Genomic DNA, 23,045 nt, shown 5'->3' with positions numbered 1-23,045 from the left:
TAGAATGGAAACGTCTCCTTTTCCTCAAAAGACAAAAACACTAAAAGGTACCTATTACAAAACAGACTGTTTGTGTCTCACAAATAGCCAATCAAAGTAATTATGCTAGTCTGAGTATGTTTGCTGGCTTTGTATTGTGAAAAAAAAAAAAAAAATACTGTGGCAACTTGCATTTGTTGGCTTTTTTTTTTTTTTTTTGGCGAATACCAAAGGAAATGTCAAACAGAATATTTTTAATCTGAATGCATTTTTACCTTGGAGATTGGATATTTGATCACCTGACCGGTATATGTTTCGGTGAAGCGAAAGAAAATTCGGGTACGTTTACTAAGCGTAAATTTGCGTAACTTCCTTAGGCCTGTGTGAATGACTTCCTTGTCCGTGTCCTAAACCATTTATCAGGAACATTATGGGTGTGTAACAGCTCTCTCATAGTGTCACTTGTGTATAGTACAATCCATAAAAAAGGCATATGATATATCATATTTCAACACGAAAAGATCAGACACAAAGGGGAGTCATCCTTCTCTTAGCATGGATACAACATGGGGGCCTTGACATCCTTCTGTGAAGGTGTGCACAAAGAAAACCTATAAAAATCAAAACACCGCTTTTTTTTTATTTTTATGTCTCTTCCTTTCAAATGAGATTCCTTTTAAAAAGGCCTGAGTTGAGAAGCTCTGTTATCATTTTCCAAATGGAGTCGCCTTCAGTCCACTTCTTGAGTTTTTCGAACGTGAAACGATATCGAACGTGTCTTCGGCCGTAGTCCCGCTGTTTCTACATGGGAGGAACGATCATACCAGGAATTGCTGTTTGTGGTAAAGTATAAGAAGGAAAGAGGGAGAGAGAGAGAGAGAGAGAGAGAGAGAGAGAGAGAGAGAGAGAGAGGAAGGGAGAGTCAGTCATGTGATAATATAATTTCCTGTCCAATAGCTACAAAACAAAAGCTGTCCAGGCATCTGGAGTACAAACCCAGCTCAAAAGAAAATTTACTAATCAAAGCATCTCTCTGCACTAGCGCCAACTTGGCATAGAGAGAAAGCTAAAGAGGGAAAGAGAGAGAGAGAGAGAGAGAGGGAGAGAGAGAGAGAGAGAGAGAGAGAGAGAAAGCAAAAGAGCCCTTGAAACATTGTTCCATATTTAATTTCAAACATCTTTTCAAAATGAGTAGTTCATCCAAGCTTCTGACTAACTATAAACATCTTACTGTCCAATCGTTTATTATAGTTTTATGTAAACATATGAGGAAAAAAAAAACAAAAAACAAATGCTGTCTTGGAAGATGAAGCGATGACTTAGAAGACAGTGTAGAAGTTGCATGAGACAAAGACAGGTCATGCACACACGAACAAAGAACATTCCAGAATCACAGGACGCATAATACAATAATGACATCAATCAGGCGTTAATGCGGTTAAAACAGAACTTGTAATGACAGTACACGTAAGCTCATACGGAAGTGGACGTTCGTTTCTGATATACTGTGCTTTCTGTCCAACCGCTAACGCTGCTCCTGTACAAATTTATTGGGATGACTGGGTAATTCCCAAAGCGAAGTTAAGGATGATCTTTATTCAATATGATCTGGGTTGAGTTTGCAGGTCTTGTGTGTTTAATTGGAGTCATTGTCAGGATAAATAGTAGCTGGGTTTTACAGCTGTAAATCAGCCACCTCATCAGGGAGCCATTATGTGAACAATTCATCCATCCAATTAGCGATCAGACTAAGGGCTAGTCTCACTGGCTCTGCTACCATCGAGTGGGACACGGAACGCTTTAACTAATGTCTCTCTCAGGAGGATGAGGAACCAAAAAAATAAAAGGGGTTTTGAAAGAAACAAGTGCATCTGAAGTCCATCTGTGTGGTAAGCTGACAGAACCCTGGTTTAGCATTTATCGCTAATATCGAATGTTCTGAGGTCAAACCTCCACAGGGGTTGACTTTTCAGATATTTCGACGTTTCCTTTCTTCCATTACTTTATGTTCCCACATGACCGAAATGAATCTTTGGCTCTTCCATTTCCTTGCCAAGTCAGAAATTATTAGGACACAAAATGTCTAAACATAAACAAATAGAAATAAAAAACCCCCACTCAAGCGACCAGAACACAAACGCTGACCCGTTCTCATTCGTTTATCGAGATTCCCTAACAAAAAAGAAAAAAACGTCTTCAGAAAAACAAATAGATTGCATTTGCCCGATAACCAATAATCCAAATAGAATCCATTAGCCAGAGAGAAAGAGACAGAGGAATGAATTCTGTGGGTTGTAATCCCACACGTCCACACATAGTCCCCTCATACATTCCCACTGAACGAGTAACCCTAACGGCCACTGGAAATCTCTCATACAACATATTGGCTCCCTATTGATTACTCCACCCTATACAATTCTCATACTCTATCTGTCTCCCAAGTGTGAGCCTGGTTGGAATTAAAATATGAGAAGTGACCGGCGAAAAAGTCAACAGGCCACTCTGCTGAGTGCATATCAACAGAGAGACAGGAAGTACTTCATCAGCCCAGATAAGAGCAACTTGGGAAAGACGATCAATTATGTTTTACTGTGCTCTAAATGTATACGGGCATATATATAATGTAAGAAAGATATAAGGTTACGATACCACGGCGCACTAAATAAAACATTAAATGGAGAAGGCACCATCAATGACAGGATGGAACTTATTTCTTGAATGTTCACAGTTTGGAATTGTCCACAGAATGGTTGTACTCATGTCAGCTCATTGGTTCACTGACTGCTGTAGGACTATGACTGGGGAGATATTGCTAAACTTTGAATATTCCAGCAGATTGTAAACTATCAGATAGCATTCTTTGCAGTGCAGACTTAGGCTTACAAAGGCTTTTTTTTTCTTTTCTTTTTTTTCTCAGTGAAACGGTTTCCTTTCTGGGAAGGGTTTGAATTTCACCAGTTTTTGGTTTCACCGCCCTCGCTAAAATTTAAGATTTAAGATTTTTCAGCTCTCTTTGACATTCTCACAAAGGCAGTGTGAACACAACAAAACAAACAAACAAACAAACAAACAAAAATGGTTCAGGTCCAATTTTACCCAGATAGCCCACAAGGGGTTAAACACACAGAAATGAGATCTCTCGAGTCTTTGAATCCCTTTCTGAGAACCTGAATTTTCAGTCTTTCCACATGTATTTAATGTACAGTATAAAAAAGACTGCGACGCTTTCTACAATGAGCTATCTCCTCCGCTAACGTTCTAAAGGGTGTAAAGTAAAAAGAAATAGGCAAAGCAAAAGCGAGGTGATGACGGCCACGAGAAGCCAAAAGAACACCCGAGTCCCAAAGCACAGCGCAGCCCAAAAAGACGAGCTGAGACAGGAAACAGGAAGAACGGCAGGAAATGAAACACATATGACATGCTCAGGGTGATGGACAACAGGCTCCCTAGCGACCGAACACAAGAGTGAGGGGGGGGGGGGGGGGGAGAAGAGAATGAGTAAGTGATCATACTGATGAACCGGTTAATGGAAAGAAAAAGAGAGAGAGAGAGAGAGAGAGAGAGAGAGAGAGAGAGCGAGAGAGAGAGAGAGGGAAGGAAAGAATGTGTTAGAAGGGATTGTAACGTACTTCAGGAGAAGGCCAATCCCTGCAGGGAACTAGCTGTGGAATACTTGCTAGAATCCACAAAAGACTGATCTACTGGAGACAGGGAGAGGGTGTGGGGCAGGGATGGAGAGAGAGAAAGAGAGAGAGAGAGGGGGAGAGAAACAAGAACAGTGTTATTATTCAAGTGCGGAGAGTAGAGGACAGGGGTTACGGTCATAGAGTTAGGATCAGATCAGTACAGTGTAGGGTTCAAGGCAGTCAGTCTCAGATTAGAATACGTGACACAGCTAACCCTCTCTAAAAACTGAGCAAACCACTCAACAACATTACATCATTCTCATGAACTAGCACAGTACGGGTAAAAAGGACTCTACCAGCATAAACAGTCAAATTCATTTTTAAGAACAATAACAACACGCTGATCTCGTGTGAATGATAGATTATTCTAGAGATTAACAATCTGTAATTATTTATCCAAGGATTATCATAGTCTGTTTTTACAACAGGCAGCGGCCAAACCGGCCGAAACTGTTTAGTTCTGTGTCTCCGTGTCTTTCCATGACTGCACTTTTCTCTCGGACGCGGGCGTTCCCATGTCACCCACTCACCTTGGAGACCGTTGCCGTTGGCACTGGTGCAAGTGGGTGGTGGTGAAGTTTGAGGCCTGACCACAGGGGCAAAGGCGCTCTTCTGTTTGACGGCTGACACCATGTTGGCTGGAGAGAAGGAGAAGATACCCGAGGAGCTGCTGCAGTTGGAGGGGAGGCTGGTGGAGGAGGCCATGGTGGGACTGGACGGAACGACTGGGCGGGTAGGAGAGAGGGAACGAGGGAGGAAAGGAAGGAGAGAGAGAGATAGGGAGACAGTTACGGAGAGAGTGGACGGATAACATGCCTCATAGTCCTGTCGTATAGACAACAGAGGAGAACAGGACACAGAGACTAGTCACTATCTATGTCAACGATATGACCTGAATTTAAGGGTGAAACTATCTGTATCAAAGATAACTGTGTGCGCTCACATATGCCTGTGCATGCTCACACACAGACACAGACACACACACACACACACACGCAACCCAATTGAAATTATCTTCCAAGAGAGCACAACTAAAAGTACACCTAAGAAAATGCTGCATCTTTAGTGAAAAAATGATCATAATAAACTCATATCCCACTATGACATACATAGTCACCAACAGTACGGCTAATCTTTGACATCCCACTCCACATGAAAATGAATTTTGTCTCTTATCTGTCCTGTGTATTCAGGGTTGTCTATACAGATCCTCTGGTCTTAGTCCCAGTGAATTGAATTTCATAGCCGACGGAGAAGACCCTCCCCCTCCATTCTTCCTATTGGCTTTGTCTTTGTCTATTAATACATTGAGAGCATTTTCTCCTTCAACGATTTTACAATCGCTGCCATCGTATTTCAGCCGCCCTCTGATATCTTGTTCTCACTTTATTGTTGTTATTATCCCGCGCTTAAATTTTATGGCACTTACCCAGGCAAATCCTCCAGATAATGTCATAATCCATTTATGAAAGCCTAACTAATCAATTAATGAAAATTGGAGCTACAAAGCCTGCCCTCTTGCATTGATTGAAAGTGTCTGTGCGTAGTCACTGAGCCTGTTAAAATACTTGTTAACATCTCGGAATCAAAGTACCGAAATTGAATTGCTTCTCCTGCAATTAGTTTATTGATTTAATTAAGACTCTTTAATTTAGAGGCTGCGGTAGAAGATTGGTGTTACACGAATGGCTAGGCATTATGGACAAGGTCTGCTCTTGACAATAAAAGGAAAAAAAGGGGGAAAAAAAAGGAGATGTGCATCTATTTCTATTCTTAAAGACACAGGCAGAGCCCTGACAGAAGCAATTGTTTCTCTGTGTCTGCTCGTGAAAAGACATGGTATTTCACACACCCAAAGTAATCTGTCTTCATTCGCTGCCCCGGAAACCAGAGAACCTTTAAAGTTCACGTTTTTTTTATCTGCTGTTACACGGGACACATCCAGTGTGGAACGTATCAATGGAACACTTTAATATGTGCCATGTCTCATAAACAGGAACGAGAAAAAAAAATGGAATAAAAAAGTCTTGGAATACTGCTCAGTTCTAGTTAAAATAGTGTGTGGTTCATGTGTGTGTGTGGTTCATGTGTGTGTGTGTGTGTGTGTTTGAGGTATGCTGTGATTGTTGGATGTGTGTGTGTGTGTGTTTGAATGTGTGTGTGTGTATGTGTTGGCATACACATATGATACCGTGTAAGAAGCGTAAGAAGCATAGGTGCGGCTTCTGTGTTTGTGTGTACGTGCGTGTGCGCGCGTGTGAGTGGCGTGTGAGCGTGTGCGCGCGTGAATTCATACGCCGTGCGTATGAACTGTGTGTGCGTGTGTGCGCGTGTGTGTGCGTGCCCGTGCGCGTGTGTATGTGTGTGGGCCAGACCGACTGTCTACTCACTGGCGTAGGGGGAGTTGGCAGCAGAGCCGTTGAGGAAGTTGGGGGACCCGCCCAGCGTGGACATGCCCGTGTTAGCGTAGCCGTTCATGCTGGTGGTTACAGTGCTGTAACTGCTCTGCTGAGGCGTGGAGCTGGGGACGTAGCCGTGCGGAGACACGCTGCTCGTGTTCCTGCTGAAACCTGCCACCCACAAAAAAAAGCACAGGAGACAGGAATGAAGGGACACTCCACGCAAAAAAGAGAAAACCGCAAACTGCCAACGCAACTCTCACCACGTCACGACACAGTCACTCAATCTCATGTTTTCAAAGACGCGCGCACACACAGAGAGTGTACGAGAGAGCACGAGAGAGAGAGAGAGAGAGAGAGAGAGAGCGAGACAGAGAGAGAGAGTATGAGAATTCGCACCTGTTCCCGTGGAAAACAGGACCGCGTTATGTAGCAAGAGGCGATAAACGGAGAACGCCAATGAGTGACATCAGGTCTGGGAGCATACTCTCTTAATGAGACCATTTCTCTCAGGCCTAGTGCACATGTTCACTCACAACCCCATGGTAATGGAAGCAGAGAGAGAACACAAGCTGGGCGTGTGACTCTCTGGCCCTCTCTGACAATCATCTCTCTGCTGGCTTCTGATCCGTTCTCCTCTCTGCGCCATTACATTTAACTCCCAACAGGACGCCGCTTCTTTTCTCTCTCACCAAACTCTCTCGGTGCCTCTCCTGGTTTTATAACTGTCTGACATCTTTACGAGTGGGCTTCGTATGCCCCAGACTTTGAGATTGATTGAAAATATAAATAAAGCATTTAACATATCCAAAAATACTATGCTTGGTGCAAAAAAAAAAAAAAATATTCCTCATAAAAAAGACATACTTCAATATATGTGTTATGGTAAAGTTTATGATAGAGTTTATAGATACTATTACACTGTTCTTGATCTCAGATTAAACATTGTACTGCTATTACCTCAAACGTTACCATGCATGCGGCTTTTTCTGCATGTGATGGATTGGCAGTGTGTCATTTGATTCTATTCTCTGTTCAGCCTTTTTTTTTTTATTTTTGACATCTTATTATAAAAAAAAGGGTGAAACTGTTAGAGGTGTCTCTCTATCGGTTCTGTATGGGGAGTGTAAGGAGAGAGAGAGAGAGAGAGAGAGAGAGAACGGGAAGGAGTATAGACTATAAATACACATCACTGCATTAAACGCTGACATGGGTGAAAGCAGCAGGATGCTTCCGCTCTAGGAGTTCTCGCTGTCTGCTACAAAGTCGACGCTCATCTCTGCTCCGCTTGCTATTCATTTTCCCTTACAGGAGATCCCAGAGAAATTACAGCTGACTTAACACAAATCATTGCCTGTCACAGACAGCAGAGCTCAATGGTTATATAGCAGCTCTATGGTCCGGAGAGCACGATGGCACTGCTAGGTCTGTCTCCCCCCCCGTATTCATATCTCTTTCATACTTTTACACTGCTCTTTCTTTCCTCTCTCTCTCTCTCTCTCTTTCTCTCTCTCTCTCTCTCACACACACACACACACACATACACACACGCACCCAAAACTTTATTCTGACTCAGTCATATTGTCCCAGACACTTTTCCCTCTTACAGTGAACACTCAGAATCCTGTTCAGTTGCTAGGCTGCAGTGCAGTGCAGTGCCTCACCCTGATTGGCTGCCTGTGTGGACTCAGACACATTAACGGCGAGTTGGCCGTGGAAGGAGTTGACTCCCATCATGCCTGCGTGGACGGAGCTGTTGGCCAGGCCGGGGAGCTGGTTATGACCGCGGGGCACGTTGTAGAGTGCTTCTGCTATGTCCGCTGCTCTCTTCAGAATGATCTCCTGCATCAGTCAGGACACACAGTCAAACACAGTCAAATACACCGCATTCAAAAGTCAGTGGTGTGTGCCGACAGCACTACAACTCAAACTTCAGCCAGAAAAAAAAAAAAAGAGACTTGCATAAAAAACGTACCCGTGTTACATGGACTCTACTCAGTGTTTATATTATCCCTCACTAGTCCAGACTAGGACAGAAATAATTAACACACTCAGAGTTAATTTAACACTGGCTTATTTGTTGTGTATGTGGCAATGGATCATTTACATAGAAGAAATGATCTGGACATGCATTAAATCCACAGATGGTTAAATATGAAAATATTGGGAATGTTAGTGACCCTTGTGAACTGACAAAGATATAGAAAATGACATTAGCCAGTGATTTCTCTACTGGCAATCTGTTAGGAGTAGAGATTGACGATGTGAATATGAAATTGACATTTTGTTTGTTTGTTCGTTTGTTTTAATTATTTTGTAAAACATCAGCATAGCTTCTGTAGAAATCTGAGAAAATGTAAGTGTTTCAAATGACCAGCGTTGGTTCACGCTGCGTTGTCTCCTCTCCTGCTCTTACATGTAGAGCAGCGGCTCATGCAATCAGAGATCAGACACGAGCTCATCTCTTTGCAAACCGTCTCCGCTGGATTCTGTCAGTAACGTCAGGAGCGACTGCCTGACAGTCAGAACACTGTTTACACGGAAACGATCTATGATTAATAGATTCATCATAAATATTTCCCCCACTATTTTAGGCTGCTGAGCACTGAAGTGTTATGTTTATCTGTCAGACAAAAATCAACTTGAGAAAAAAAAAAAAAAAAAAAAGTGCAAACAGTCAGCAGGGGGTCTGAGAGCGTTAAGCTCCATGAGCTTCTCTGACAAAATTTTTTTTTTTCCCCCCCTCTGTCTCAGAATGACAAGGCTTAGATTCTCAGGGAGGGAGACTGGGAGCCGGGGGTTCCCGTGAGGGAGCTCTTTAAGATGGGCAGAGATGAGTGGAGTTAGGGGGCCTGTCCACTGGCCAGTCTAAATTATTCAGCAGCGCTGTATTCCTGCTCCACCAGCCAATCGATGAGAAAATGCCCCGGCTCTCAGCGGCAGGCCAGGGACACGGGCCTTCAGCCGGATTCTCTTAATCAAAGGTGTGCAAGTACTATCACCAAAGCCCCAGTGTGTGTCTGTTTGTGTGTGTGTGTGTGTGTGTGCGTGTGCGTGTGCGTGTGTGTGTGGCTTTGTATATATGTGAATACATTAAGCCTTTGTGTGGAATAGCCAGCATATTTGAAGCTAATATTCAAGAAACTGTTATTTGTGTTTGTGTGCGCGTGCGTGCTTGCGTGCGTGTGAGTGTGTGTGTGTGTGTGTGTGTGTGTGTGTATCTCCTACCTGGTTATTATGTGGCATCCCATACAGAGCTTCTACAAGATCTGCTGCCCTCTTCAGAATCACCTCCTACAGACATGAAAAGACAACACAGAGACCACACCTTTTACTCCTTGAACTACTTTCAAATGTTATTCAAATGCACTGTCTAAAGAGAGAGAGAGAGAGAGAAGGACAAAGAGACAGAGAGAGAGAGAGACACGGCCCTCGTGATCCCGACAATAGGTCAGCAGAACAGCGACACATGTTTGAGGAGGGGGGCGGGGCAGAAAACGTCTGTGTGTGTGTGTGAATAAAACATGAACCCCCTTTCCTCCAATCATTTAGGCCTCAACCTGCAGTGCACCTCACCGTCTGTTACTGACAAAATCATTTTTGTCTTATCAGCATATAATCCATCCATTTAATACAATCCCATCATATGATAACCCACAGGCTTAAGCCCACACACCGGCACTCCTGTGGCCCCACGCTAATGTTCAACAGCCGATTACACGCAAAATACATGTGTACAAACACGGGGAAACACACTCCAGATGGATGCCTAGTCACATACACTACAGGAAAGGGGATGATTTTGTACCTACAATAGTATTTTCTTCCAGGTAATCGACTCTCACTCCAGCAACCAAAACTCTATCTATTACCATACCTTTTTCACATTAAACATTTATTTACTGTGTTCTTTACTCTCTGTCTATTCATTTTCCTTCTCTCTCACTCTCTCTCTTTCTCTCTCTCTCTCTCTTTTCTATATTTTTTTCTCTTGTTGGCGGAGCGGCAGACGCCCGAAGCTTCAGTGGAACCCTTTTTAAAAGTTAATGTGCCAAGGCTGGGGAAATGTGCTCGCAGTGCGACAACCAGAAAATTGCTCTCACCCTCCGTGTGTAACCCTCGCTGTGAACAAGCCCCCGAGCATGTGTGCCCGCCCGCCAGCCGACATATTGCCTTTCAATCTGCCCCCTTCCCCAGCCCCCTGCGTAACACACAGACGCGAACATGACGAGGGGGTCAGAGAAGCAATAAAGATTTTTAGTGCGCTGTCCAAGGTGCTAAATTCACTCAATAATGGGAACGCTGGCACTGCGTTAACCCCTCGTTAGAGGAGCTTTGTGGGAGGGAGGCGCCCGTCTCTGTTTCCCGAGCATGGGACCGATGATTGAGAGGCGTGGGGAGGCCTGGGGAGGCTAAAGTGGTTCTTTAGTATGGATGTGCGCCTCCTCCGATTTTTCCCTCTTTCTCTTTCTCTTTCTCCGTCTCTCTCTGTCTCTCTCTCTTTCTCGCTGGTTGCGCTTCCCGGGACGGGACAAAGCCATAAGGGATATGAGACATTAAGTTCACGACAGGGTCCCCTGCTGCAGCGAGCGCTGTCTCATTCATCCGCCGAGTCTTCCTTCTTCCTCTCTCTCTCTCTCTCTCTCTCTCTCTCTCCTCCTCCTCTTCTTCCTCACTCTGCCTCCTACCTCCCAGCCTTCATCTCTTTTGCTCTCTCTCTCTCTCTCTCGCTCTCTCTCCCACTCTTTTACTTTCTCTGTCTGTCTCTGTCTCTGTCTCTTTCTACTCCCCCTGTAACAGGGGCTCCTCTCTTGACCTATCCGTCTCCAATCATTACGACGGGGGGATCTGTTGAGAGGACAAATCCAATAAGGAAGGGGCAAAAAAGTTTGTCCAGATAAACAAATAAATGCTATTAGTGTGGGGCCGTGTGTGGTGGCCCGGTGTCTGGAAGCAAAGCCCATTTCCTGGGCAACACAGGAGCACTTCCAGTAAGAAGGAGCGGAGAGCCAGGAGCGGTAAACAGGAAAGAAACCTGATCCTGGACCTGTGTTTGTGGCTGTCTATCAGTCAACAGCCGCCATTAACCAGACCCTACCTTCCTCCTCCTCCTCTTCCTCCTCCTCACTCCGCGCTATTGTTTTTCTCTTTCAAGCCATCAAAACGCAATCTTTTTCCCATCTTTTTCTGAGGCCGCACCAAACTCACTCGCCTCTCTATTCTTTAATCCTACATCAACGATGCTGGTTTCTGATGTGGGTTTTCGGGTTTCTGATCAATGTGTGAAAAGACACACGCGTTGATACATAATACAGGGAAGGCCCGGCCCACAGCCCGGAGAGGGCCGGCTTACACGTTAATGCTCTCCGGACATTGAATCTGTTCCTGTGTGTAAATTATGATGGCTGGTAATATGATATACATTCATTAGGGAAGGGGGGGGGTGCTGGTGGTGTGCATGTGTGTGTGTGTGTGTGTGTGTGTGTGTGTGTAGGGGGGGGGGATGCTGCAGAAAAAAAAAAAAAAAGAAAAGATGAAATAATGTTCAGGTCACATCTGGAATGTTAAGGCAACGGCGTCTGCACATTTACAAGGAAGCCAGGCCAGTAAAAACATGACAAATTTATTCCTGTGCTTGTTCATTTGCAATTTTATCATCTCCTAATGTTCTATTAGAGTCGTAATCCCAGCAGGGTCACCAGCGTTCGTCATGCGGAAAGGAACAGAATGATGATGTCATACTTCCTCCACTGCCCCTTTGACCCTTACACTGCTGGTCTAGTGCAGGCTCTGATTTCATTAGTATGTGTGGGTGCGTGTGTATACACACACACACACACACACACACACATACGCACGCACAGAAACGCGTGTGCTCTCTCATACACACACATATAGACTCAAATACATACATATCTAACAAACACTTACACTCTCACTCACAAACACTCAAAACCACTTCACGCCACACACCTGAATACAATATCATCAGAGACATATTCACACAAACATCTCTAAACCACTCTGTAAGACAATATGAGGACCAGATATGTCTTGTGAGTATAGTGTACAACTAAACCACACACATATACAGGGTTGCATCCATTCGCGGTGACTAAAAACGGCCAGAATCTGACAGTGAACACAACGGTGTGTAATATCATCCTGTTTACACCCAACCCTCTCCGCAACATTTGATGAATGAAGGCTATCAGCTTATGAGCTATTCCTAACAGTGACAACGAAAAGATGTAATCTTCCGTTTTGAAACGCGCTGGTTCTTACTGTTTCAAAGCACATTAGATGACAAATCACCGATGTGACCGAGGACAGCATTTCCCAGAACCACGTCTTTTTTTTTTTCTATTTCCAACAAAATAAATGTAATTGCACACTTGGCAAGAGCATAATTATTAAATTTGTTGTACTCTGCGGTCAAATGACTCAATGGAAGATCCCGTTATAGCAAAATCAATTCATTACGGACAAATTAAAAGTTCCGCCCCATTTTTAGATTATGACATCACGACACCTTTTTTGTGATGTCATTTCCAGCCGCTGAGAGAGATAAGCACTGACAAATTTTTACATAGAGTAGAACGCTGGATACCGTCATTTCAAACAGAAGCTTCTGTTGTAATTATCATCTGTAAACTAATCACGGTGTTTTTTGGCAAAAAAAAAAATGTATCATTTCATACCACAGCGGATTAATTAAGCAGAACGGCTAAGTTTGCCTGGGCTGCGTTAGTTTCCTGTCAACTAGAGCATAATGTCCGTGCGGTGTTTATGGGCACAGCTGCTGTGCTGCATTATGGGGTCTGTGGACGTCTATCCACTGTGTAACACAGATCTGAGATGAATATCTAACTGTTTTCCCTGAACGATTGATCCTTCATTAATACTCTTCACTGTTCATTTTCCTTGTAACCATGGCCACTAATCTTATTTTATTGCATAAGAGAAACCATAACAAAACCTCTGTGAGGTGTTTACATTACGTTTCTTCAGTATTGCTTCAACACATTGAACTCTGTTAGAATTCGAGCAATTTAGGAGCCTGAGAAAAGGTGCCATGTGTGAGTACTGGAACAAGGCACATTCGTTCAAATGTTTTTTTTTAAATAATTTTAAAAATGACATTTTTCGCCTAGGTTGGCTGTACTATAAACTGTTCAGTTTGAATGATACCCATTTCTACCTGAACGACAATCAAATCTCATTGTAGGACCCGCCACCCCCCCCCCCCCCACACACACACATACATTCTCACACACACACACACCACACACACCACTCCTCTCCCTTCCCCCAATGTCCCTTCTCCATCAATATCTGCCCATCATAAATATCAGTCAGTGTGCTCTTTGACTAATGCGGCATCCCTGCATAATTCATACATGGACTGCTCTGGCCTCAAAGGTTACTTTCTCAAAGTCAATAACAACCTGTCTGTCCGGATCTGCCCAGCAAGACAACAAGGGCCCCGTTATGACAAATCAGGCAGAGTCAGTGTGGCCATCCAAACACCTTCATCATTAAACTCAGTGACTGAGGAATGACCAAATGCCTGTTTTTGAGGGGGGGGGCAGAGAGGGAGGGCGAAAGGGAGGGAGGGAGAAGGGGGATGGGGGTGAGGGGGTTATTGTGCATGTGCTGGCACTCATTTAGAGGCAGAATGATGGAAGGATTCATATTTAGATACGGTTTTCTGTCTCTCTTCTCCACTGGTGCATAAACAAGGGCCCTCACAGCTCTCTGCTCCCCAGTGACGAGGCCTGTTTCCTGGGAGCACAGATTGAAACATAGGCCCTGTTGAGGTGGCCAAGGGGGGATCAGGTGGATGTGAAGTGACAGGGAAAATGTGGGGGAACAAACACTGACGGAGGAGAGAAGGAGAGAGGGAGAGAAAGAGAGAGAGAGAGAGAACAAACAAGGCCACAGATTGTCCAGGCTGAACCACGGCCAAACATATCGAGTGATGCCGCTTCTCTGGATCCGGACGCAAAAGCTCACTGAACAATTACGGGATTTTCTTTCAAATAATCCTCTCAGACACACACACACACATACACACACACACACACACACACACAGTTACACATACACACAGTTACACACACACACACACACACACACACACACTTCAAAAATCTGTCACCTGCTCCAGTGTGTATTGGCCCCTCTTCAGTACAGACAGAGCATCTCTCTAATTCAAACAACCGATTATCGAAATTAACAACCTATTACCTAAAACAACTTAGACATATTCTAAACAATTAACTATTATCAGGCTATTCAGTTCACAAACAATGTTTACTGCGTAGCTCAACATCATGTAAGGTTAACAAACTTACGCTTCCTTTTTTTTTTTTTTAGGGAAAAAGAACTGCATTTACAAAGCTAAGAACATAATGACAGCATTCTTTACACAGTAACAATGCTGTTACTAAGAGCATGATATGGGCACTCTTTAAACAACAGCAGAGCTGGAGGATTGAGTAACAAACATGAGGGAAAGGGTTATGTACACGGGGATTGAGGTAGATGTGTTAGCGTGTCCTGCTCCACACTCTCCCCTCACCTGTGATTGAGTCCAGCACTTGAGCGAAGTGCCGTCAACAAACTGTTATTACCTCAATAAAGGGCAAAATCGATAGAGCAGAAATGAACAGCCAGCCCCAGCAGCCGACGCTGTTAATATCTCACAGAGAGAGAGAGGGATGCTGAGGAGGAGAGATGACTGGAGAGGCAGAAGAGGGAAAAAGAGAGAGACAGAGAAAGAGAGAGAGAGAGAGAGAGAAAGGGTGGATCGAGAGACCCAGAGAGAGAAGAGAGACAGGGAGAGAGAAAGAGAGAGAAAAGAGAGGAAAAGAGAGCGAGGACAAAGCTGACAACCCGACAACAAGCTGACTAAAACGGCCACTGGAAACGAGGGAGAAATTCATCTTCACGCATCCACCAAGGTCTCACCATGTCTCAGCAGTCCATCAGACATGCAGAGTCACGCAAAAAAATGCCCCCCCCCCACTTTTTTTTTTTGTCATTTTACCTCTTCTTTTGGGCTTTACCTTTTCTGTCCTCTTCCTTCTCTCTCTCTCTCCCTCTCTCTCTCTTTCTCTCTTTCTCTTTGCTGCCTCTTCCCCCCTTGTGGTGACTCAATTACTGTTGGGCGAGCAATAATAAAGTGCAGGCGGCGGAGGCTTCGATCGGCTGACCCAGGAGAAGGCAGCTCCGGACAGCTGACTTCACCATGATGGATCACCTGGCCTTCTACCTCTCCCTCTCCTTCCCTCTGCAGCTCTCTCTCTCTCTCTCGCTCTCGCTCTCTCTTTCTCTCTCACACACATTCTCTCTCTTTCTTCTATTCTGTCAGAACCTGTCAGGGTGACCAGCAGTTAACCCGTTCAGTTCCACGCTGCTCCTTTTTTAATCGGAATGCTAAGCTGTATCGAACCCTCGCGCTATTTGCGTTGTTCGCCGTATTCGCCGATTGCGCCGGGGGCATCGATATTTTCTTCCGTCTCTGCTGAGAGTTGGCATTGTGGATATGCTTCTCTCCTGACCTTTCGGCTGTCTCAGACACAAATACATACGCACTGTATAGACCTCATAAAAACCACACTTTTTTTCTTCTTCTTCTTCTTCTTCTGACACTTCCCCAACACCTGACTCTTGAAAACTGCCAAACACTACGAGTCAGTTGGGTATTTTTTTTTTCCCCCCTCCTCCCGTTTCTGTTTTCGGCGTTTCTCATATGTGGCTGCCGTCCTGTCGCTATTTATTCGAACTGCTAAGGCCGGGAAGCAGTTAAAAATACGACAGACTGTTAACCGCGTTCTCTAGGGAGAGTTAGCCCCTGTGCCTTTTCTGATCTACTTCCCTCGTGCTGAAAACAGTGGGAAAGATGTGACAGCTAACCCTGGCCGTGACCTTTCCTAATGCATTCAGATACATCATCAACCCCCGTGGAACTAGCCCAAGTCAAGGCCGTGACCATAAAAATCGCATGCGAGCGACGTACGGCTCCAAAACTCAATGAAATTAACCAGACTGCTCAAAACACGGCAGTGAGACGACATTAATTACCCTGTTGCCAATGGTAACATATCAAAGGTGCTCTCAACAGCATCTGAGAAAACATAAATAACACAAGACGGGAAATTTTGGGGGTTTAAAAATGAGTTACGGTTGGTTCGAAATGAGCTACAGTTGGGCTTAGAAATTAGTTATGGTTGTAATTCGATGATTTAAGCTTTTAAAAAACAGAAAGTAAATAAGCTGTGAAAAAGTTCTGGGACGGGGTACGGCTGTTCAAATATTTTAGAAATAAATCATATTTTCGCCCAGGTGGCTCTAGCTCGACGTGAATGATGCTGTGCTTCAATGACGATCAGATCTCCCTTGTCTCCTAAACCAACCCCCTCACTCTGCTCCCTGACACAGACTGGAAAACTTCGGTTTAGAAATGAGTTACGATTACTGGAAGCGTTGCTGTCTATTTTCCTTGGAGTAACTCTTAAAAAAAAAAAAAAAAAAAGCCTAAAATCTTTCTCACACCCCTTAAATAAGTCATTAGAGTATGAGAGAGACAGAGCAAGGAAACACCTTTCACGTTTCATTTAACGGTGACCTAGGAGGATCAGCAGATGTGTCCACTAGAGATCTGGACTATAACAAAGACCTTTTGTAACTGGGTCACAAAAAAAAGTTGAAAAAGTCACCCCCCCCCCCCCCCCCCCACCAATCCCCATCCCCATCCCCATCCCATACTCCCCCCCAATGCTGGGAGAATGTCCCAGTTTGAGTGCTCTAGTGGAAAGCATGCAGACAATGTGCATGTGGTACATTAGGGAGAAAGATCAAAGGCAGTAGCCCATTTTATCTTCATTCAAACAGGCTTGGAGATCTGTCCTCTCTGCACCAGCTGGGCAATGGGCATAAACAAATGTGGGATCAGAGAGAGAGAGAGAGAAAGAAAGAAAGAGAGAGAGAGAGAGAGAGAGAGAGAGAAAGATACTCTTATATTACTCAGTGATTCCAAAAGCTTCTGTTAATTGTCTGTGTTGACATCACTGGAGCAAAGGCCTGACATCATTTCCTGTCAAAGACTCTTTCCTGAAAGTGATATACGCTGCGTGTATGTATCGTCAGAATTAGACCTCGGTCACACACGTGTCTCAAGTCCCAGTTCTTCAGTTGCACTATATAACAAAGTACAGCTTTATGGAATGTTAAGAATTACATAACAATTCCCTCTGAGCTAATTTTAGTCCCAAAACTCCATTAAACTTTCTACAACAAACATATCCTGTTTATGCTGATCCGGTGATCCAAACTCTCTGTTTTCCATCCTTTTTTTCGGACCTGCAGGGCTCGAAATGATGAACCTATTCAGGCCTGGATATTCTGATGTCTTACAGACCGACGTTTGCCTTCACGCCGAAAGGGTTGACCTCGCATTGTCTAACTCACTTGTGTTACAGGTATAATGGAGTGGGGCTCATAGACCATGAATACCAATGTCCTGCTCCGTTACGGTGGGCCTCCAACATCACAAGGTCAACCCTGTGATGTGATTACGCAGAGGCCAGGCTTTACCAGCCATAATTAGTCTCCTTTTTTTTTTTCCCCCTTTTTTTCCTTTTTTTTTTAACTCTATTAAACGCCACTGCTGGAGCTTGGCTTGAGGGTACGGGACACGGAGAACAAGATAAAGTCATGTTTATTTATCATTCCCAGAGGATCCATTTACACCGCCCAGCCTCTCCTTAAGGAGTGAGAAGAGCAAAGGAGAAACAAACACATGCCTTTGTCCTCGCCTGCATTTTCTCACTCAGAGAGCCAGAGAGAGAGAGAGAGAGAACTGAACGCAGGGCGCTAGCCTTGTCTGCTACATGTCATCCACTCACCAAGAGAAGCCAAAATGACTGAACGCATGGGAGAAGGGAGACAGAATTTCTCTTTTATTCCGTCATTTGAGAGATGAGAATTGCGCGGGTTATCAAGCTGAACTGACCTTTGGTAAACGTTCAGGGTCACCGGGATGCCTGGGAATGACCTTCTGTAGCCGCTGGAAACCGTAATCAATCGTGGGCTCGTTCAGTGCTGTAAAAGAACGAAAGTACAATGAATGTTTTCTGTTTCATCTCATCGCTTCTCATTCAAATCAATCCAACGGTACATCACACTTAACCACGTCTAATACGACAGTTAACCTTTCACTCATAAAAACACTGAACTATTTCTACAAGGAAAAAGAAAAAAATTGTAAAAATATGTGAAAAAAAGAAAAGCAAAAACGAAAAGTTATGATTAAACATGAATCATATATAGCACATTCATCATTAGTCAAGCGAAAACATCTCTCTTTACTTCAGATATTAATACACAAAGTATTTCAGACGTAAGGCACCTTTAAAAAGTTTTTAGAGGGTTTTTACTCGTACTACAGCATACTCAAAATAAAACAGTATTTTTGCTTCCTTCACACAGGACATTTTGTTTAAATATATAAACAAATAAATAAAACTAAACAAACAAACAAACAAACAAAAAAACAAACAAACCCTCTGGCTAAGAGAGTAACAGCCTCACTTTTACCTGCAGATTAAAATTTGTTCAAAAATGAATAAAAGAAATCTTCATATATCTGGTCTTATTCCCACACACCTTACACAAAAACTCATTCAATATGAGCAAAAACTTCAACAGCAAGCATTTCAAACAGGCTGTGTCCTTAAAATGAGTGCAAACTGCAATAACAAATAACCCTGTTTCCTCCCCCTGTCTGTTTCATACATAAGCACAGCTAATCCACAAAATAAATCTATAGGCCAAAGTTATGAGGATATAATTTAATTAAGGTTATCATTTTTGGAAATGCAGGGCCTAAAGAGGACAGTGTTTAGTGGTCCAGAGACACTACCATGACTAGTCTGTGAGGACATAGCAATAAGCTAATATTGAGAGAGGAATCTGATCTGCGCGATAGAGCCAAACATCCTGTGCTGGTGGACCACAAGGCCCTCCGCCCGCTGTTTTTCTAACCTCCCTGGACTGAACAGGACTTTCACACCGAGACAATGGGCCTTTCTCCGCGCGGGCCTGCAGTTTGTTTGTATGTTTGCCTGTTGTGGTGCTAAACCCTATCCCTTTAGGGCAGCAGCGCAAAAAAGATCCCTTCTGTGGTTTATTAAGGAGCAAGTGAGAGAGAGAGAGAGAGAGAGAGAGAGAGAGAGAGAGAGGGTGGGGGTGGGGGGGGGGTTGTAGAGGGGCACTGACAGTGAAAGGAAAAGCAGAAAAGTGAAATGTCTGAGTAAAAAAAAACAAAACAAAAAAAAAAACAACATTAAACCAAAGCTCTCAAGCGGAGTTCATTTGATCAAACCTCGGTCTTATAGAGGACTATCTGACTCATTCAATAATGTCTTATTTGGGTTATTTTGGCAGTGGTGATAACAACAACAAACGGCAAAACAAAAGTGTGTGTGTCTTACGGCATTAAGAGAGTAATTGTTTCCTCGTTCTCTCTCTCTCTTTCTCACTCTCTCTCTCTCTCTCTCTTTCTTCTCACTTTTTCTCTCTCTCTTTTGCGTGTTTTTCTCCCTGACTCCCCGCCGGAACGTGTTTGATTTAGAATAATGAATCTCTCTGGTGCGAGCTTTAGTGCTTAATAAAAAGGTTGTCAGATATGACGGAGGGATTTGTGTTGGTAGCTCCTTCTCTCGCTCTGTACACTCACACAATGATCAGCACTTAATAGGAGCAATTAGGGGGCTTGTGTGAATACTGTAAAAAATGGATCGCTATGGGGGCCGATATAATGTATTCAGTGTTGAGAGGAAATCATTGAATAAGCCAAGATTCAAACATTAATATTCAAACACTGAAATAAATAAAATTAAATCTCTGGGTCTGGCACCATAGAGCAAAGGCTCTCTGCCCTTAAGCGGCTTTCTCTCTCTCTCAGTCTCTCTCTCTCTCTCTCTCTTTATCTGTCTTTCTCCTTCCTTCTTTCTCTCTCTCTCTCTTTCACATAATGGAATGACGGGTTAGTTTTTGCCCACAGCATCCAATCTTGGGCATAACAGAAGACGGTGCAGAAATAGCACTTGAGAAGTAGAGTTTTTCTGACCCTGTGTTAATCATTCTTCTGAGGCTCTCTACAGAAAGACAAAAAAAAACAAAAACACTCTGGTGAGGCAGGCTGACAGTCTGCACAGGCTCTCTCTCCTTGTCTCTCTTTCTCTCTCTCTCTCTCTCTCTCTCTCTCCCCCGTCTCCCTTCTGTTCGCCCCGTAGGCCGAAGCCTAGACGTTTCCTGAGGGAGCTAACCCAGCTTCCCACGGCTCCACATCTGAATGGACAGACTGCGGGCAGTTGCCTCGTATCGGAGGCGAGTTGAGTCAGATGGCAGAGGGCCCAGCCTGGGCCCCTTCAGAAGCGGGGCCCCCGGAGCCGTGCTCACAAGCTGTGCCACTCCTGGCCCTCTTCCATCGGGCATCGTGCTATACACGTGAGAGAGACAGAGGAATATCTCTAAATCCTTGCTAACAACAACAGGGCCAAGAAAGCCAGAGCCCAGCAGGTGGATACTATCACTTTCACAAGAGAAAATCTTTTAAGGATCCCACTGGACTGTACGTCCTGATCTCTGTCATTTGGCGTGACAGAGAGGTGAAAGAGGTATGTTTACCATGTTAAAAACACATCATTATTGCATTTCTTTTGTCATTAGCGACAGAAATAACATGAACTATCAACCCCTTGCAGAAGGCGTAGTCGTCAACAAACGCGTTTAGCGTTGTTTTAGGAGTGTCTCTGAGGAACTGAAGGTCCTGCAAAAAAAAAGTCACTGAACAACTTCAGCGCTAACTCAAAGTTACGCTAAAGCTAAGACTGCATGGCTGGTTTGTTAAAAAAAAAAACCCTGTGATTGACTGAGTGTTTACTTAAAGAGCAAGAAAAACAGTTCAAACAATCCTGGAACATGATGGAGAACAGAGCGCGGCTATCGTCGAGTGAAAAAAACAACAAAAACATCAGAATGTGGCAGAATGATGCAAAGCCACCCCGAGGCTGACAATACATCATAAGTAAAAAGACTTCCTGTAATCAAGTCTGCCCCCGACTCCAGCTAGCTAGGCCTTTTCTTTTCAAAGAAGTGATGCAGGGAAAAGGTATAGGCCGCAAACATAACAGAACATTAAGCAATTCCTGTTACGCGAGGCGACCGTGTTGTGTTCGCAGATCTGCGTCGCTCCAGATGAATGGAGAAGGAGGCCGTTAGCATAAGGCTGAGCCGCCCCGTAATGGCGAGGGGACGGGGGGGGGGGCGCGGCTTGCTATGGGTCAAGGGTGATGGGGGGTTAATGAGGGGGGAAGGAAAAGAAGGCCCTTTTGACTCTGACATTGGATTAAGAGGAACACAGCCACAGGACGGGGGCCGGCTTGTAGCTGTGATTATAAGCAGGGACGATTTGGCCGAGGAACAGTGAAAAGTCTGGCACCATGTGAGCTGTAGACGGTAGGAGCGGACACTTAAAATGGGAGGGAAAGGATCATGGAGGAGAGCGGAGAGGTTTTTTGTTTTTTTTTTTTTCTTTTTTAAGTGGGAGGGGCAGGAACAGGCAGATATATCTCTCTAAGAGAAGCAGACTGTTAGGATAATGAGTGCAGGGCACGACTCCGGCCCTCCGGACCGCCGCGGTGTTAATGTGCTGATATAGAGATGGATGGATGTGATCTCTGCATAGAGCATCCACTGCAGCTCTCCCAGACATCCGCCGGTGTTTACTACACCCCCCCCCCCCCACACACACACACACACACACACACCCACACCCCACCCCCGCCCTCACTGTTATTGATTTCCACATTCTGGACAATCTTCTCACCAGCCGAGTAGGTAATGCACACTTACTGAGAGAAAGAGAGGGTGGGGGGAGTGTGTGTGTGGGTGTGTGTGGGGGGGCGGCTAAAGTGTGGCGTAAGTGCATACTAGACGATCATATTTAGAGGGGTGGGCCTGATACCCTTAATTTGCCCCATGCACCGCAATGGGTCCAACTGAATATAGTGATAGAGGAGCTCCACAGATGTTAGGTCTCTCGTGTGGAGCAGAAACCTTCTCCACACTGACTGGGAGTATTTCTATGTTCATGTAGCCAGGAGTTACCCTCTGAGACCAGGACTGGTAAGCCACCTCCTGGGCAAGGTCATGGAGTGAATTAGGTCCAGGAGTTTTGACAAAAACATGGTATTTTCAGATAGGCTGAAGGAACAAACGAGGAAGTTAAATCCCACGAGTCTTGTCCATTTCCGTAAGCTCACTGTGTTTCTCTAAAAGTGAAACTGCATCCACTAAAACCACATTGAGGAGTTGTGTATTTATAGAGAGCCACCTTTCGACTGCATATCTCTCTGTGTGTGTGTGTGTATGTGTGTGTGTGTGTGTGTGTGTGTGAGACTGTGTGCCTGTGAGTCTGTGTGTGGTTTAGGTTCTTGTGGCATTGTGTGGACCTAACATATATATAGGATAGGACCTCAATATCTGGTAACTGACAAGTTTTTGGGGACCACATGGTGACAAAATATTTTTTTGTTATGGCTACAGTTGGGGTGAGGGCACTAATGTTTGGTTACATCAGAATGGAAGACAATGGGAAGTCCCCGCTAAGACATAAAAACAAAGGAAGATGTGGGCATGTGTATGTGTGTGTGTGTGTGTGTGTAAGTGTGTGTGTGTGAGTGTGTCTTGTTTCCTCTTCTGATATTCAGACTAAAGAACATACAGGGAAGTGGCTTTCATGTCTCTCTGAGATGGTGTGGCTGGTCTCTAGTCAGAAATAACAAACAGATTCATACTGAATCCTCAGCTCACACACACACGACAGTGCTGGAGACAACACCACCATACATTTCTGCCTCCCGTCTCCAGTTTCATACTCGAATGCAGTAAGGTTATATGTGATGTCATA

General features: G+C 44.4%; 1 protein-coding gene across 11 annotated transcripts in view; it reads right to left on the bottom strand.

Annotated features, from left to right (window-relative positions):
- Positions 1 to 780: 780 nt before the first annotated feature.
- ebf1a (EBF transcription factor 1a) overlaps positions 781 to 23,045 on the bottom strand; it is a 113,953-nt gene continuing 91,688 nt past the window's right edge. For 4 of the 11 annotated variants that reach the window (XM_030794458.1, XM_030794459.1, XM_030794460.1 and 1 more), the window contains 6 exons: positions 18,084 to 18,172; positions 9,293 to 9,358; positions 7,729 to 7,906; positions 6,056 to 6,235; positions 4,196 to 4,390; positions 781 to 812 (listed from right to left, as the gene is read on the bottom strand). In XM_030794458.1, coding sequence (XP_030650318.1) covers positions 781 to 812; positions 4,196 to 4,390; positions 6,056 to 6,235; positions 7,729 to 7,906; positions 9,293 to 9,358; positions 18,084 to 18,172 — 740 coding nt within the window. Of the gene's footprint in view, positions 813 to 3,609; positions 3,681 to 4,195; positions 4,391 to 6,055; positions 6,236 to 7,728; positions 7,907 to 9,292; positions 9,359 to 18,083; positions 18,173 to 23,045 lie in introns of those variants that run through there. The other 7 variants (XM_030794455.1, XM_030794456.1, XM_030794457.1 and 4 more) reach the window with 5 other exon arrangements.

This window comes from Chanos chanos, chromosome 2 (assembly GCF_902362185.1).
Source record: "Chanos chanos chromosome 2, fChaCha1.1, whole genome shotgun sequence".
Classification (NCBI taxonomy): domain Eukaryota; kingdom Metazoa; phylum Chordata; class Actinopteri; order Gonorynchiformes; family Chanidae; genus Chanos; species Chanos chanos.
This window is presented reverse-complemented; position numbering and strand designations above follow the sequence as displayed.